At 45.0% G+C, this 17802-nt stretch overlaps 1 protein-coding gene across 2 annotated transcripts in view; it reads right to left on the reverse strand.

The window, feature by feature from the left end:
- Positions 1 to 17802, reverse strand: part of ZFAT (zinc finger and AT-hook domain containing) — a 206797-nt gene that overhangs the window by 103465 nt on the left and 85530 nt on the right. For both annotated transcript variants that reach the window (XM_019528196.1, XM_019528195.1), the window contains exons 5-7: positions 10928 to 11081; positions 9201 to 10666; positions 7664 to 7896 (exon numbers count right to left, since the gene is read on the reverse strand). In XM_019528196.1, the coding sequence (XP_019383741.1) occupies positions 7664 to 7896; positions 9201 to 10666; positions 10928 to 11081 (1853 nt within the window). The remainder of the gene's footprint in view (positions 1 to 7663; positions 7897 to 9200; positions 10667 to 10927; positions 11082 to 17802) is intronic.

A 17802-nucleotide genomic window follows, 5' to 3' on the forward strand; every position in this document is an offset into this window, starting at 1 on the left:
AAAGACATGCTGTCTGTGTGATTATTTGGTGGACTGTGCGTTTGGGTGACTGCTGAGTGACTGCTGCCTGTGTCTGTCAAAAGCCCTAACAAGGGAACAGTCAGTCCAGGCCCAGGAGGGTATAAAAGGAGATACCCAGAGTGAGTGAACAGGGGCAGCAAACAGAGCTGTTTGCAGGTCAGTTTACAGCCCCACCTCTTTGAAGAGGAGCCTTTAAGGCACGTTCTTTCTTTAATTAAGAGTAACTAACCTAGTAATTTAGTCTAAATGGCTGAGACTCAGCAATTAGATCAATACTTAAGTCCCTTGTTTAACTACAGACCAGAGTGAGTGGGGAATTTACTGCACAGATGATGGTGCTTTAGCTTTTTTGACCAAGGGATATTGCTCCAGAAGGATTGCTAGGGAGAAATGGGGTCCACCCAATGAAAAGAAGGAAGAACATCTTCACAGACCAGCTCACTAACCTAATAAGGGGGGCTTTAAACTAGATTTGCTGGGGGATGAAAACCAAAGTCCAGAGGCAAGTGGGGAAGCAGGGGACCTGGAGGAAGCACAAGCAGGAGCGGGCAACAGGGGAAGCCTTCTCATTCTTCCTGAGAAAGTAGGGCAATTGGCTGGTTACCTCAAGTGTCTGTACATGAATACATGGAGCCTGGGAAACAAGCAGGAAGAATTGGGTGTCCGTGCACAGTCAGGGAACTATTATGTGATTGAAAAAACAGACTTGGTGGGAGCTCACATGACTGGAGCAATGTTATATGGTTGGGTAAAAATTGTTCAGGAAGGACAGGTAGGGGAGAAAAGAAAGAGGAGTTGCTTTTTAAGAAAAGAAGTTGCATGACTGCTCACAGCTCCAGTATGAAACTGGAGATAGGCCTGTTGAAAGTCTCTGGGTTCAGGTCAGTGGAGAGCAACAAGGGTGATGTCATGGTGGGTGTCTGCTATAGACCACCAGACCAGGATAACGAGGTTCTTCAAACAGCTGGCAGAAACTTTCAGATCACAGGCCCTGGTTCTCATGGGTCTTCAATCACTCTGACATCTGCTGGGAGGGCAATACAGCAGTACACAGGCAATCCAGGGAGCTTTTGGAGAGTGCTGGGGACAACCTCCTGGTACCAAGTGCTGGAGAGGCCAACTAGGGCTGTTCTCTTCTTGACCTGCTGCTCACAAAACAGGCAAGAATAGGTGGGGAATGTAGAAGTGGGTGGGAACTTAGGTACCAGGGACTACACGATGATGACCAAGGTCAGGATCCTAAAGACAGGAAGGAAGGAGAGCAGCTAAGTAAGGACCCTGGATTTCAGAAAAGCAGACCTCAGCACTTGGGGAATGCATGGGCAAGATCCTCTGGGAAGCCAGGCTGAGGAGGAAATGAGTCCAGGAGAGCTGGTTGTATTTTAAAGAAGCCTTACTAAGGGTGCAGGAATGAACCATTCTGATGCACAGGAAGACCATGGCAGAAGAGCAGCTTGGCTTAGCAGGGAACTCTTCAGTAAACTAAATCACCAAAAGGACGCATAAAAGAAGGGAAAACTTGGACAATTGAATAGGGAGGAGTATAAATATTACTGGGGCATAGAGGGATGACATCAGGAGAGCCAAAGCGCAACTGGACTTGCAGCCAGCAAGGAATGTAAATGTTAGTAAGAAGTGTTTCTACAAGTATGTCAGTAACAAGAGGAGGGACGGGGAAAGTATGGCTCCCTTACCGAATGGGAGAGGCAACCTAGTGACACATGATGCAAAAAAAATGAAGTTCTCAATGACTTTTCCACCTCAGTCTTCACAGGCAAGGTCAGTACCTACACTGCTGCACCTGACCACACAGTTTGGGGAGCAGAGGAGCAGCCAACAGTGGTGAAACAACAGGTTAGGGACTATTTAGAAAAGCTGGATGTGTACAAGTCCATGGGGCCGGACAGGATGCACCTGAGGGTGCTGAGGGAGTTGTCCAAAGCAACTGCACAGATGCTGGCTATCATCTTTGAAAACTCATGGCAACTGGGTGAGGTTCCAGACAATTGGAAAAGGGCAAATATAATGTCCATCTTTAAGAAAGGGAAGAAGGATCTATGGAACTACAGACCAGTGAGGCCTCATCTCAGTCCCTGGAAAAATGATGGAGCAGATCCTCAAGGAATCCATTTCTAAACACTTGGAGAAGATGATTAGGAACAGTCAACATAGATTCACCAAAGACAAGTAATGCCTGACCACCCTTCTATGATGAGATGACTGGCTCTGTGGATGTGGTGAGACAAGCGGATGTGATATACCTTGACTTTAGCTAGGCTTTTGATAGTCTCCCTCAACATACTTGCAGGCAAGCTAAGGAAGAATGGATTGAATTAATGGATTGTAAGGTGAACAAAAAATTGGCTGGATCATTGGGCTTCAAGGCCAGGTACATACACTGCACTTTTACCAGTATAAGTGATCAGAAACCAGCCTATACCTGTAACAGAACAGAAGTCTGGCGCACACAGACTGGTTTAAAAATGGTAGAACCCAGTCTAAGATTTACTTCCCCCTGCTCCCCCACCAAAGGCCGAATGTGTATTCTGCTTGCTACCGATTTGAACTACACTGCTTACAAAAAACTGTGCAACTTGGATCAATTCTGTCCTGGGTTTCTGAATGTCTGTACCTAGCCAAAGGGTAATAATCAACAGCTTGATGTCTACCTGGCAGTTGGTATCAAGTGGAGTGCTCCAGGGGTCGGTCCAGGGGCTGGTTTTAGTCACTATCTTGAACAACAATCTGGAAGATGGGATAGAGTGCACCATTGGCAAGTCTGCAGATGACACCAAGCTGGGGAGAGTAGTAGATATGCTGGAGGGTAGGGCTAGCATTCAGAGATCTGGACAAATTGGAGGATTGTGCAAAGTCCTGCATTTGGGACAGAACAATCCCACGCACTAGTACAGACTGGGGACTAACTGGCTAAGCAGCAGCTCTACAGAAAAGGACCTGGGGTTTACAGTGGACAATAAGCTGATGATGAACCAGCCGTGTGCCGTTGTCGCCAATAAGGCTAACAGCATACTTGTCTGTATTAGTGGGATTGTTGCCAGCAGATCGAGGGAAGTGATAATCTGCCTCTATTCAGTACTGGTGAGGCCACATCTGGAGTATTACGTTCAGTTTTGAGTCCCCACTACAGAAAGGATGCGGATAAGTCGGAGAGTCCAGCAGAGGGCAACAAAAATGGTTAGGCCTGGGGAACTGGGCTGATGACGACAGGCTGAAGGAACTGGGCTAAGTTAAGTCAGGAGAAGAGAAGACTGAGAGGGGATTTAATAGCAGCCTTCAAATGTCAGAAGGGTGGTTATGAAGAAGATGGAGCTGGACTTTTCTCAATGGTGGCAGACGACAGAACAAGGAGCAACAGTCTCAAGTTGCAACAAGGGAACTTTAGGATAGATATCAAGAAAAATTGTCTTTCAAGGAGGGAAGTACAGCACTGGAGCAGGTTCCCCACAGAGGTTGTGGAATCTCCATAGTTAGAGGTTTTAAAGACCCAACTAGACAGAACCTTGTCTGGGATGATATATTTGGGGATGGTCCTGCTTTGAGCAGAGGGTTGGACTCCTGAAGTCCCTTCTAACCCTAATTTTCTATTATTCTAAGTGCAATATAGATAAAATGGTGGTACTTTGAGTGTGCGCCTCTTTCCTATGTGCTTGGAATGAGGCACGGACTACAAAAGTAGCAAGACAGTAATGTGGTTCCGGCTACCGAATACAGTGATGAAACAACTCTGGGGACCTGGATTCTGATTTCTGCCACTGACACAGAGTTCTGAACTAATTACTTAAACCAGAGTTTTTCCACGTGACCACAGACTGTTTTTGTCACGTTCCAGCTGTCTAATTCGAGATACCAAACACCTTACCAGAAGGCCGACATACTCACCTGCAACTGAAATCAGTAAGAATGGCGAATATTCCAACACTTAAAGCAGTGAGATCTAAAGTAGGCCTGTCAAAACATACAGCTCACAGGCCACATGGAGCACCCTTATCTGGCCCCAACACTGTCCCTAGGTCTGGTTAGACCCACCACTATGTGCTCTCATGGTGTAAAGCGGGTCCACAGGCTAGACTGGGCCCACAGACCGCTCCCTCCTCCCCTGTGCCCCAGCATACTGGAGCCAGTTGCTGTTGTACATGCAGCCCAGATCCCAGACTGCATGGAACGGGCACCACATGTGATGCTGTTCAGCTGGGGCACTACAATCCAGTTGGACTTTGCCACATGCTGTGCCTGTTCCAGTGACTGAGGGATTCATGGTGCGAGTGGCAGACTGGCTGGAGCAGCCACCTGATCAGGTGTGGTGGGAGGGAAGCAGGCAGGGCAGAGAGGGGGTGGAAGAAGAGGAAGGTCAGAAGGGAGTGGGGGTGGTCTGTGGGCCCAGTCTGGCCTGCGGACTAAGCCTGTACCACCCATCCAGTCTACAATGGGGATGGATGAGTCTGACATCCCTGGTCCAAAGGAACACCTGCCAAGTTAAGAGCAAGGGGCCTCTAGATCCTAATCTCTGCTGTGCCACTGACTTAGTGGGTTTTCTTAGCTAAGTTAACTTCAGTTTGCATCAGTGGAAGCTGGGTGCCTAAATACTTTTGTCAGTCTGGACCTTTATGGATCTGAGCCTCTTTCAGTTCATTATCTGAGGCAATTATAATTCCTCCTTACCATTCAAGAGTGCTGTGATGATTAATTAGGTAATGCCTTACACCATGGTTTGAACATTTAAAGAGGTATAGAAATGCTAAGCACTCTGATCAATCAAGCCCTAGGTGTCTCCAAATTGGCATGGAAAATTAGTGAAGACATTTGCAAATTTTGGTCTTAAGCAACCTATGCCTCAGTTCCCACTCAATGAAAATCCTCTCTGCTATGCAGGGTGTTACAAAGATAACTTAATTAATGCTTATTAGGCACAGATACAGTGAAAATAAGTACCACAGAAGAGCCCATGAGAAAATTAATCATTCCATTTTTCAGTGCAGGGTTTGGATGGTGCATAGAGAATAAGATATGAGGCCTTACACTGAATGATGATGAGGATAAAAAGAAATACTGAAAATCTGATTTATCTGAAAAAAACATCAGCCACCCCAGGCGCCAAATGAGAAAGAGATACAAAAGGAAAAAGAAATACTGTATATAAGCATGTAATGAAAAATGGTATCAGAAGGTATTCAAGCAAAAGGGTTAAACTTAGGCTTCACGGGCAACTTTAATTCTGGGAATAGCTTCTGAATGTTTGAATTTGCATCCTCCGTATACATCCATGCAGCTTTTCTTACATGAAGATGCTTATACATTGGTTAAAATATTTTACTGTACAACCTGTATGTAAAGTATTAAAAAAATACAAGGTTTAGGTATAAAGATCCATCTGGAAAACGCCATTTCTAGTTATACTTTTTAAGAATCACTTGATAAAAATATAGGTTAACAAATGTGCACTTTAAATGTTCAATACTTATTTGATAATAGCTGTCGCTGTGAAATTTGAAAGACTCTGCTTACCAATGCAATCTAATTGGAGATGCATTCTCAATCCTACTTTGCATCAAGGTCCTGGGCCTCTGGCTGGGAAGATTAGTTGGAGCTATTGAATGCTCGACAATTTTGAATATGGATTTAGGAATGTATCTTTAAACTCCAATTTTTTTTTAAATCTTGGCCACCATTTTGTCACTTATTTACTCCTTTTTATGGTAGGATGTAAATACTTGACTACTGATATATTACAAGAGTAAGGTTAATGAATTCAGAACAATTTAATGGAACCACTACTGGGAAAACTGTCTGGTTATAATAAATTTCAGTTCTCTTTAAGAAATTACATCTATTCAACTCAAAAAAAGTGAGAAAACTTGCGTCTAAAGGAGCTGGAGTTTTATTGCACTATGTTGCAGTTTTGCTGAAGTGTCAGCTATATTCAGGAAGTTCTAGACTATCTGAAATGAAGTAAAAATAAGAGACAAAATAGATATCTAAAAATATAAGATCGTCTCCTTTCCTTTTCTATCTCCTGGTGGTTGTAGATAAACTTTCCTGCAGGTCCCCACAGACCAGCACTTGGTAAGAGTCATAAGAGGGTTCTGTTCCAACTCCTGGAGATACTGACCAAGAGTCTAACTCCTACCTGAGCAAGGAGGGTCTGAAAACATTACACTTAACAGCTTTTCAAAGCAATTACACAGAACTATCCGTGTATAAGAAAAAATGCACTCTAAGGACAAACTCTTTATTCCACATCATGCTTCTAGTAAAACAAGACACAGCTTCGCTGATCCACTGCATCCAACAGACATGTTAGCACAGACTAGGTGATAAGTAAAGTTTTGCTTTCTAGAGAAATGTGGTATGTATACTGTACGATTTACACATTGAGAACAGATAGGGACTTACATAACCAAGGGGCAGTTAAAAGCCCAAATATGCCTTTAGCTCAGTAATTCTTGTTTTTAAGGGGAGGTGCATATGGATCTTCTCTCTGCGCAACTTTAACTGTTATTTACTATGTTTTTTTCTATGTAGAAGTAAACAATGTATTCAAAAGTAACTTTAATGAATTCAAAAGGTACTTAACAAAATTGCTACTGTTGGAGTTGTCTGAATGTCTTGCAATAAATCTAAATTACTAGGATATAGCTCATGCCACCCTCCTGGCACTACCAGTAAATAATATTTAATTATACATTCTAGAACAGCTTTCCAAATGTTCCTTGAAATCAGAAATTGTGCTTTATTCAGTACTAGCTATACCACACAGATTCATGGAATCAATAAGAGCCGTGAAAGAAATATTTAATAAATATCTGTAATATACTGCATTAATTCCAATTCTGCTTAAAGATGCACATGTCAGTTGCACACTCATGATGGTTTCATTACAAATTCTTCATCTAACAGCAATAAAAAAGCCTCTATCTCCTAGATGCTCATAAAATACTTATGTAATTTAAAACTGCAGTTCAGAGCACAACAAAACATTGAAAACTCAGATGTGGAAGACAACTGAGCAAATCTGGTGTAGAAAATACTGATTTCTGCATAATATTCAGACAGAGGCACTGGATCATAGGCAGAGCTTCTTGAAGCAAAATTGGCTTGCAACATGTTCTGGAATTCCTTAGATGCTCTTGAATAAATGTGCTGCAGACAGAGCCCTGAAAAGGATGATGCTGACTGGCCACTCATACCTCCATAGCCCATCAGGCACTTGACCCAGTAATTCAATGCAGGGGTGGGAACCTGAACAAGACTGTGTTCCTTTCAGAAGTAGGTGTCTCACCCTTCTGATCCACCGTGAATGGAAATGATAGCTGTAACAGAAGACTCACCAGATTTAACCACACTAGCCATAAAAATGCCTTCCTTTACAACTAAATCAGCTTAACCTAGCAGTTACAGCAACATACTAGTCTGTTGTACTAATATCTGAGGAAAGAATCAGAAGTAGCAACAGTCCCATACCCCCTTTTAAAGTCTCAAGCCCTAAAACAGCCAGGAAGAAGGTAAGGAGACAAAGCATTAAGACTTTTTCCAATCAAATTTGAAAGAAATGTTCAAAGAAAGTGACTTTACAGAGATGAGACAGAATTTTGATAAAGCAAAGAGTATTTATTCTGTTACTTACCAGCTCTGTGTGAACTTTCAGATGTGCCTGAAGCTTGTATTTATCTGGAGTAGAATAGTCACAGTGTTCAGTGGGGCATTTCAGCAAAATATTGCTGTGTTTCTGTATGACGTGGCGCTTAAGGCAGTTTTTGGTGATGGAGGAATAATTGCACTGGGAGCAGTAATATAAATGTTCTCGAGTGTGAGTACGAACGTGCATGTCATAATGGACCTGGTACCAGAACAACTTGCCTAAAAATAAAATTAAACATGAAAACAAGTAATTTCTAAAGACATTTGTAAAAACTGATATTGTAAAAAAATTCAGATGTTCAGTTCCCTTTTATTCAAACCACAATTTTACAAAGCCTTCCTTCTGTGTTTAATGAAAATATACCTATTAAGTTGTCTCAAAGCTACTTCACTGTTACATGCACAACTAGAAAAACGCAATAGTGACCTTGTATGAATGTCACCCTTTATGTGGGATATGTTAACAAATGTGTTCCCAATGAGGAAGTCTTTTAGGGTGCCTGTAGATGTGTGGAGATGCTGCTTCGATGCACTGTAATTACAGTGCCTTGGACCAGACTCGATTAATTGAGTCTGATGGAGCGTGCTAATTAGTGCACTCCAGCAGCCTCCGTGTCTCGCGTATTCAGCATCCCCGTGCTTCAAAATGGCAGCAGGGGCCTTTAACTACAGCTTGTTGAATGAGTAGCGGGGACGCTGAATATACAGGATGCTGCAGGAGCTTTAATGAGAGCACCCCCAGAGCACGTGGAAAGACACCCTTAAAGTCTCTTCCTGCATTCTAATGCGTGTGCCCGTAGCAAATGTGGTTAAGCTGAACTATCAATATGCCAGTAAACCAAGCTAGCACTTATCCATCTTCAGACACTCTGAACTTAATTATATGAAGGTTCCAGAAATGCCTTGAAATGAAAGCACAAATACGTTGACTTAAAAGTATCAAAGCTTTTAACTGATTTTCTTTAAACTTTAATTCCCTTCCCTTCCTGGGCAGTAAAGACAAATCAAATTCAGAGCTTCCCCATTTGGGGGCTGTCAGAAGAGAGTAATCTCCCTCTAGTTTCCTAGCTTCCACCCAGAACAACAGAATCAAAACAGCTTCATCCTAAGACTAAAACTTTTCACTTCAAAGGAATAGATTTATACAAGTATGAAAATGAAAACTGCCAGCATACAGATCTGGTGTATATACACGCATCTTTTCGTGACCCATGTAAATGTTAAAATCTGCAGTGCACAGCCTTAATTTGTGCTGCTAAAATAATACCTAGCAGGGCTGCAATACTAACAAAGAATCTGGTAAAGCAAAGTCTTGTTTGGACAAGACCTCTCTCTTTCTCAGTTTCCCTGACAGTTGTATGTTTTGAACAAAATAAATTGGACTGGATGACAAAATCCAGCCCAGAATCATTGCTTAACCATGAAACTGCAGTGAATTATATATTTAAAAAAAGAATGCGATAAAAATGTACTGTTATGTGATTCATTTGAAATAAAACTCACACAGTTCTACTGGTTCTTACCACAGTATTCACATTCCAGGTCTCCATAAACTTTTCTTATCTTCTCACACAACTCTGTGTTCATTTGTCTCTTTTGTAAACCATCCAAAATCTGCATAAAGGCCACAGCTCCTCCCCGAGTATCAGAAGCTGTGCTACTAGAGTTTGGCTTTGGACTGATGGCTTCACTGGAATCTGGTGCTGGAAGAGGATTTGTAGATTCTGCCATGTTTTGATTTGATGATGTGCTTGTTTCTAATTCACTAGCATGAAAGGGTTGACCTTTCTCGTCAGAAACTGAAAGGCTCTCAATGTTTATATCATTGTGATTCACACTTGAGTCTTTGCCTCCCGGCAACAGCAGCTGGATTTCATCACCCTGTATATTTACTGAACTATCACAGTTGACTTCCTGTTCATTTCCAGGACACAATTTTGGTTCCTCTGAAGTGCTAGCAGCATTTTTCAGCAAAAAACAATTTGGCGCCGCATGCGATTCAGTGTGTGATACTTCTGCATCAGTTGACGGTTGACAGGGCAGCTCAGGTGCACTCTCCACCAGAGAGTTTTCCAATTCTAAGGAAGGGGCAGCCTCAATTTTTAAATGACTGTCAGGCTGATCATTATGGCTTACCTCGATAGTATTTGTTTCATCTTTACAGTTAAGTTGCTTTGGTATGCTAAGTGCTTCAGTGCTTACAAGAGTGATTTTATCTGCAGGCAGTGTTAATTGTTCCAGTGCTTCCTGTTGTATATCACCTCCAGGCTCCAGAAGGCAGAAACTCTGATTGATAGAACTGGTAAAAACAGAAGTTTCTTGCAAATCTGCATGGACTTCTTTGATATGTGCACGGAGCCTTACAGAACTGACAAATTTCTTCAGGCATACAGAACAGACATAAACAAATGGGTGTTTCTGAACATGAAGTTCAAGTGCTTGATACTTTGTGGCTCCATGGCCACAGAGCTCACAAGCAAATGGTCTTTCATCACCATGGACTAGCATGTGACGGTCTCGATCCAGTTCATTTTTGAATTTGCGTTCACAAATATGGCAGTCATAAAGCAGCTGTCTCTTGCCTTCTCGGGTCATCAAGCGGAGCTCATCAAACACATCTTTCACCTTCTTGTCCTTCAAGTCATGCGTTTCCTTGATATGCTTGATTAGATTTTTGACATCCGAGTATTTCTTTTTGCAAAAGCGACAATGTTGCTTAATTTTCTTGTGGACTCGCTCAATGTGGACTTTGAGGTGGCCTTTGCTGAGACATGTAAATGCACAGTAGTCACAACTGAATTTTTCCCCTGTGTGTTTCCTCATGTGCACGTTGAGGTTAGCTTTGATGGCACTGGCATAGCTGCAGTATGAACATTTGTAAGGTTTTTCATTTGTATGAATCCTCAAATGAGCCTGGAGAGAATGTTTAAATTTGAATACCTTGTTGCAGTATTCACAAGTAAAAATTTTTAGCTGAGTTGGACCTAACCTAGAATAAAACCAAACAACAGTTATAATTAGAGTACTGATATACAATCACAAAGTAGGCTGTCGTTGTTCTATATTATGGACTAAAGGTATGCAAAAAACAAAATTCGGCAGGAAGTTTTCACATTACAAAGAGCAGCCATGTCTCACGCAAAGTGTTTTTGCCTACTGACCATCAGAAGTTCTGCTTATATAAAACTGAAGACAGAAAAAAATTCTGTCCCATGTTCAACACAAGAAAATTAAATGCTTTTAAAATTACCTGCTTGATTTCATTGCCTGCTCATAGGGTGTTTGTTGAATGGCATATTCTTGATAGCCTCTTCGCTGAGCTTGGTCTTGAACAGTTGCCTCAGAATTTGTTGTCGGTTCCGTTTCTTGGGGAGCAGCCTCAACTGGAACTATTTTTGTGGCTCCTAAAATTGAGATCAAACCAAAGGCTTGTTAAAATCATTGCGTTAAAATGTACACTGCCTGTGATCTGCAAATTGATTCAATATATTTACTCTAGTAACAATCATTAACTATTTTTCTTTGGTACGCACTACTCATGTGCACATAACTTAAAAAAGACTTGTGCAAGTAAAGTAAGAAAACCTTCCAGTAGACATCTCGTGCATGCACTGCACAGCTCATATGGGACTAGTATCACTGTATGTTAATTACAGTTGCCTAACATTTCTTGTTACGAGGTTTGCTGTCAGTCTATTCCTATTTTTACCAAAATTTACCCATTCAAATTGAAATTTCAGATACTGAGAAAGTGCTTCAGGCTCAAATTTTGAGAAAATTTCAGACAACATTTTAGTCAATTTAAAGAATGAGATTGGGAAATGCATCATATTTTATCCATTATTTAAAATTCTAGCTGACCAAAGGAAAAAAGTCTCCATAGCACCCCCATACCTTGGAACACAGACTTGAAATCTGAGAAGGGCCTGGCCACTGTGCTGGGACGAGGCTTTCTCTGTCTCCAGGAAAACCCACCCATGTTTAACCAAACCGTAAAACTTTGTTGCGGGGACAGAGAATGTTCTGCTTGCTTCTATCATAGACTATTACTCAATACGAGGATGACAGCCTTTCAGTAAATAAGGAAGTAATTGATGAGTCCACATATGATTGAGGAGGCCAAGCAGAGATCTGCATGTCCAATGGCAAATAGTTCCAGGAAGCTGGGAGGAACAGATCTTGGTGACATCAGGTCATAGATCTTTCCTTTGTCTCATTTGTCTATCTATGTACATAGTCTCCATTTGTTCAAAATTGTCAATGCTTTGTCATACATCATGTTATTTGGAACAATTCAGTGTTCGAACCTCCCAAGCATTGATATTAATTACACATTTTTTCAGATAAGAGATTCAAACTGTCCTTGAATTGCTTCTTTTGCCCACCCTAGAGTGCTGACCATTGGTGGGTTCGGAGTATAGGACCTGCTTTGAGAGCCAAGTTGTCAGGCATCCTTATGACATGCCCTGTCCAACAGAGCTGCTGCCATATAAATTTGGCTTCATGGTGGTGGTGTTTACTTGCACCAGAATGCTGACATTCATGTTTCTGTCCTTCCAAATGACATGGAGAATTTTTCAAAGACATTGCTGATGGTAACGTTTCAAAGTCTTTAGGTGTTTCCAATATGCTGTCCAAGTTTCACTCCCATACCACAGGGTAGGGATGACAACTGCCTGGTACTTACAAGTTTGATTTGGGTTCTGATGCCATGACCACTGTTTTGGAGTCATCCAAAGGCAGCACTGCCAAATTTTATGCAGTGCTGAGTATCATTGTCCTTGATTACTTTTTGGGGAAGCTGGCTGCCCAGGTAAGGGAAATGTTCAACATTATCCAAGGACTCCTTTCTAATTGTAGTATGTGGAAGAGCAGATGGCTGGGTATGGGGTGGGTTGGTAAAATATCCTGGTTTTTGTGAACTTGACAGTGAATCCAAGCATTTCATGTGCTTCACAATCTGAAGCAACCTGGAGATCTTTAACTGAGTGAGCACACATGATGGGATTGTCAGTAATGGAGGTGTTGGTTACCTTGGATGGGTAGGGGTGAGGGAAAGCTGTTTCTTGCACATGTAAAGACTTCAATATTAGCAGCTGACTTCTCCAAGTTTCTACCTTCTTTAAGCATATTCTTTCCCTCCTAGTTTTTAGCGCTTAACAGAATGTGAAGAGCAATATTCCCAGACCAACCAAAACACGGTCTGTCCTCTCACAGGTCTTCCTTGCAACAGGCCTGCACATGCACCAGCCCCACACAATGAAAGAATGCTTCAGCCCAGAGCTACTGGAGAAAAAGTTGGACTTTTTTGGTAATGGCTCCTCCAAGCCAGGGTTGGACCAGGTACTAGAATTAAAGCCTGTTTCACCTTTGCTCTCAATAGCTCTAGTGTTGACAACCCACAAGCAGGAGATGAAAAGCTGGTGGGAAGGAGGAAAAGTAGCAGCTAAGGAGTGGGAGGTCAGGAAAAGACTGGAAATCCAGTCAGGGAAATAACTATGTTCCTTATTTCCTGAGTGCCTGACTTGTAGTCCCAGGGTTTGATTTCTAGAAATGCTGAACAATCACAGCTATGACTGAATCCACAGGGAGTGGTGCTCTGAATAGAAGATAGCAATAGGATGCTAACTGCTCAAAATATCAGGTCCTGTGCGTCTCAAAATACTCACCCAAAATGAGTGGATAATTCTTTAAATCTTAATCCCTATGCCTCAGCTGCCAACGTATAAAACAGGTATATGACAATATCCTCACTTCACTGGGATGATGTGAAGATTAATATTTGTGAAGCAATCGCACTGTAGTCATGAGCACCACAGAAAAGCTCAAGAAGAAATTAAGATTCTGCTTTCAGAATAAAGCATGCCACCTGTACAGTTAGTAAAACATGGGTTTCACTTGGAGCCACAGAAAGAAAGCAAGATCTAGAATAGCTGCTCATTGAATGAGCACTCACCATGTGTTCATGAAAAAAATAGCATAGGATCATGCAATTAAAGACTGTATACATGTACACATAGAAGAGCATAACATTGCACAGACAACCATCATTTTGGCATTTCCCAATTTAAGTACTCAGCTTTGCAACCTTAATAACAACACAGAGCTACACAGAGAAGCACATGCAGCCTGGAGATGGCTGGGGACCGTCTTGTTTTCGGCAGTCCCCAGCCAGCTCCAGGCTGCACATGCAGACTTCCCTGTGCAGCCCAGGGCTGGCGAGGAACTGTTGTGGTCAGACGCAGGTCCCAGCCCTGTGCCCCAGATTGAGACACAGGGCTTAGAAAGAGCTACAAGTATGGGACCGGTCCCAGCCCTCGTCCTAATCCGCCAATGCGGCAGTTAGCAGTGATCTAGCTGCTAGCTGCCTGTGGCGGGGCACCTTTGGTGCTTGCCACTTCAAGAGGTTTGAACAGGCTGTGCAGCAGCAGGCAGGTGCAGGGCAGTCTGATTAGGTGGTCACATGACTGCAGGAGGGGTCCTGGATTGGAGGATGGGGCTGAGCAGCCACAGTATAACCACAGACCCTCAGAGATGAGCGGGCAGTTGCTGTAGGGATGCCGCTGGAGTAACCTTGCCTGGCTGGAGTACTGCTGCTCCCAGAACACCTGGAAGTCAAGGACAGGAACTATGGGGATGAAGGAGGTTCCTGGTCCTGAGTCATGACCTAGAACTATACCCTGCTGGGGCTGGATGGTGTAGGGTTACCATATGTCCAGGTTTTCCTGGACATGTGCTCATTTTTGGCTCCCTGTCCTTGTGTCTGGGAGGGTTTTTAAAATACAAGCAAATGTCCAGGTTTTTGCTTTGCCTGCTTTCCCGGGCACTAGCAAGCTTGGCTGCTTGGGGCTGGGAGCAGTGGGCAAGGTGATTGGCTGTTTGAGGTCATGTGCTCTGCATGCGGGCTCCCAGGTAAGACGCGCACAGTGTGTATGTGGGGTGAGGGAGGTCAGGGAGCTCTGGGTTGGGAGTATGGGACAATAGCAGGGCTGGGAGGCAGGGGCTTAGGAATGAGGGGCAAAAGCCAGGGCACGGGCAGATCACTGTCTCCGGCCCAATCATATACCCCTTTCCCTCTCCTCCCCTCCTCCTCTGCCCCCCACAACTGCCCTCTTTGTTAGCACTAGTGAGAGGGTATGTGTGTGTAGGCCATGTACAGTAGGGTCCGCACGGACGGGCCTGAAGGACTGCATACAGGCTGACCTTAGTGACTGAGTAAGCTGTGTTTGGAGGGGCACCAAGGAGCACCCATATGGGAGAGTGAGGTGAGTGGCTCAACCTAACCAGAGGAACCTCGACTAATCAATGCTGGGGCCAGGACCAGAACAGTCAAAGGGCCAGAGTGCCCACCACAAGGGATGCCAGGAGCCAGGGCCCTGGAGTCCCGATTGGCTTAGAGGCAAGGCCAGGGCCTGTGCAGCCAAAGGTCCCAGAGGGGGCCACTGCTGAGAGGAAAAAGGACTTGGGGAGCTTTGCAGCACAGAATGAGGGTAGGGAGTAGACCACCTGAGGAGAAGGGTTCCAGGTGAGGTCCAAAAATTAGCCATATAATGATACCATCTGCGAGGCATGGGACACAGTGTAGGGATGGTACAGAGCCGTGTACTACGTCCATGGCATTGTGCAGTAAATGGGCAGCCTCCCGCCTATAAACAACTAATTAAGCTACAACAAAGCAAGGCAATGGGCAGACTGTCCCACACAGGTGGGCAGGCCAATGACTGGACTGGCCATAAGACAGCCCTGTGTTATACTGCCCCGCCAGCAAATCGGGGCAGGGGGCTGGGACCTGCCACACAACTGCAGCTCTTTCCAAGCTCTGTGCCACTGATCAGGGAGCCAGGGCCAGAAGCTCCCTGCTGCCAGGGCAGGGAGACACTGTTCCCACCCCTGCAGCAGGCAGCCCACCCAAGACCAGGAGACAGCTGTCTCCTGGCCCAGTTCTCTCAGCTAGCACCCAGGAGGAGCCTGGAGCTCCCCCTGGTGGTCACAGGGGTGCACTGCAGGGAACTAGGATTCTGGTGGGCAAGCTGAGGGGCTGCGGCACTGATGAATGCACAGTCACATGGGTGTCAAAATGGCTCCAGGGGCGCACCCAGAGGGTGGTGGTGGACGGGTCGATGTCGACCTGGGAGGGTGTGGGCAGTGGAGTCCCCCAGGGCTTGGTCCTTGGGCCGGTGCTGTTCAACATCTTCATTAGCGACCTGGACAAGGGTATGGAGAGCACCCTGTTCAAGTTCGGTGATGACACCAAGCGGTGGGGTAAAGTGAATACACCTGCAGGCAGGGACCGCGTCCAGGCAGACCTGGACAGGTTGGAGAAGTGGGAGGATCTGAACAGGATGCGGTTCAACAAGGACAAGTGCAGGGTGCTGCACCTGGGGAGAGGGAACCAGCATTATGGTTATAGGTTAGGGGCTGACCCTCTCAGCAGCACAGAGGCAGAGAGGGATCTTGGAGTCAGGATTGACTCCAGGATGAATATGAGTCGCCAATGCGATGAAGCAATAGGCAGACCCAACCGCACCCTGTCCTGCATCAACAGGGACATCACTAACAGGTCCAGAGAGGTCTTGCTCCCCCTCTATGCGGCGCTGGTCAGGCCGCAGCTGGAGTCCTGTGTCCAGTTCTGGGTGCCGCACTTCAAGAGGGACGTGGAGAGCCTGGAGAGGGTCCAGAGGAGGCCACTCGTATGGCTGGGGGCCTCCATGGCCAGCCCTATGAGGAGAGGCTGAGGGACCTGGATCTCTTCAGTCTCCGCAACAGGAGACTGAGGGGGGATCTTGTGGCTGCCTACAACCTTATCAGGGGCCACCAGCAGGGACTCGGGGAAAGTCTGTTCACCAAGGCCCCCTTTGGAGTCACCAGGAACAATGGCCACAAGCTGAGGGAGGAGAGGTTTAGGTTAGATATTAGAAAAGAACTACTTCACTGTAAGGGTGGCCAGAGCGTGGAATAGGCTTCCCAGAGAGGTGGTGCTCTCACCTTCCCTGGAAGTCTTCAAGAGGAGACTGGATAGGCACTTGGCTGGGGTCTTATGACCCCTCCCATCCCCAGTACTCCTTCCTGCCCATGGCAGGGGGTCGAACTAGGTGATCTGTCTAGGTCCCTTCCGATTCATTGATTCTATGATTCTTAGGAGCAATGCCTGTATGTGTGGACACCTACCCAGAAACCCTTACTGTGCAGTAGTTTACTGCATAGTAAATCTAAGCTGGAGTAAATGCATGTGTAGATGCACCCTTTGCGTAGATCTTAAATATAAAATAGCTTAACTGAGACAAGTTACTTCACTCACAACTGGCTACAGCAAGCCTTTTGGAGATATTTTTTTCTTCTAGAGATTACATCAGCATTTGATCACATTTCCAAGTACAGCAACAGATGCTAGCTGAGAATGGAAAAAGTAAACTGAAACTTTTTGTGATGGAAGAAAGAACACACATGAAATGAAATGGGAAGAAGCTTGGCAAGTGATACAATAAAGGAGGTTAAACAGTTAAATGTCCGTGTCACATAAGATCAAGTAAATGACTCTGAAGAAGTAGGGGTACACCGGTAGAGATTTTTTGGGCCAATACCAATGGCCGATTTTTTTAATGAGCCATGTAGTCTGATACTGCTCTAATAGCCGATATGTAACCCGGCAGCATGGAGATCAGCGTCAGGCTGATAAGTCTGTTGTGGGCAAAGGGGTGGGGGAGAGGGGTAAAAGGGTGTAGTGGGGTGCAGATTGAGGGCCCTGTGGTGACGGAGTGGAGCTGGGGTAGGACAGGGAACAAGACGGAGCTGTGAGCGACTCATCCAGGGGACACAGGGAGGGGGCAGCTCCCGCTGCTTCTTGCACCCCAGGAGTACATGGGGAGCATGTGGCCTCGGATCTGTGAAGGTAGGCTGCCACTGTAGGCTGGGGCCGGGGTGGCACCAGGTTCTTCCCAGCTGGGGGCTGGGCTACACTGTGTTCAGGGTGGGTGGTGGCGGCACTGGGAGGGGCAGCTATGGGAGGAGGGGGAGGGCTTCAGCCACTCTGAAATTTGCCTTAGCCTTCATCACAGCACCGCTGCTGCCCGCCCCAAGCACAGCCTAGCCCAGCCCAGCCAAACCCCACCACTGGGAAAAGCCTGG

Source organism: Gavialis gangeticus, unplaced genomic scaffold (assembly GCF_001723915.1).
Source record: "Gavialis gangeticus isolate Ggan-Ray unplaced genomic scaffold, GavGan_comp1, whole genome shotgun sequence".
NCBI lineage: Eukaryota > Metazoa > Chordata > Crocodylia > Gavialidae > Gavialis > Gavialis gangeticus.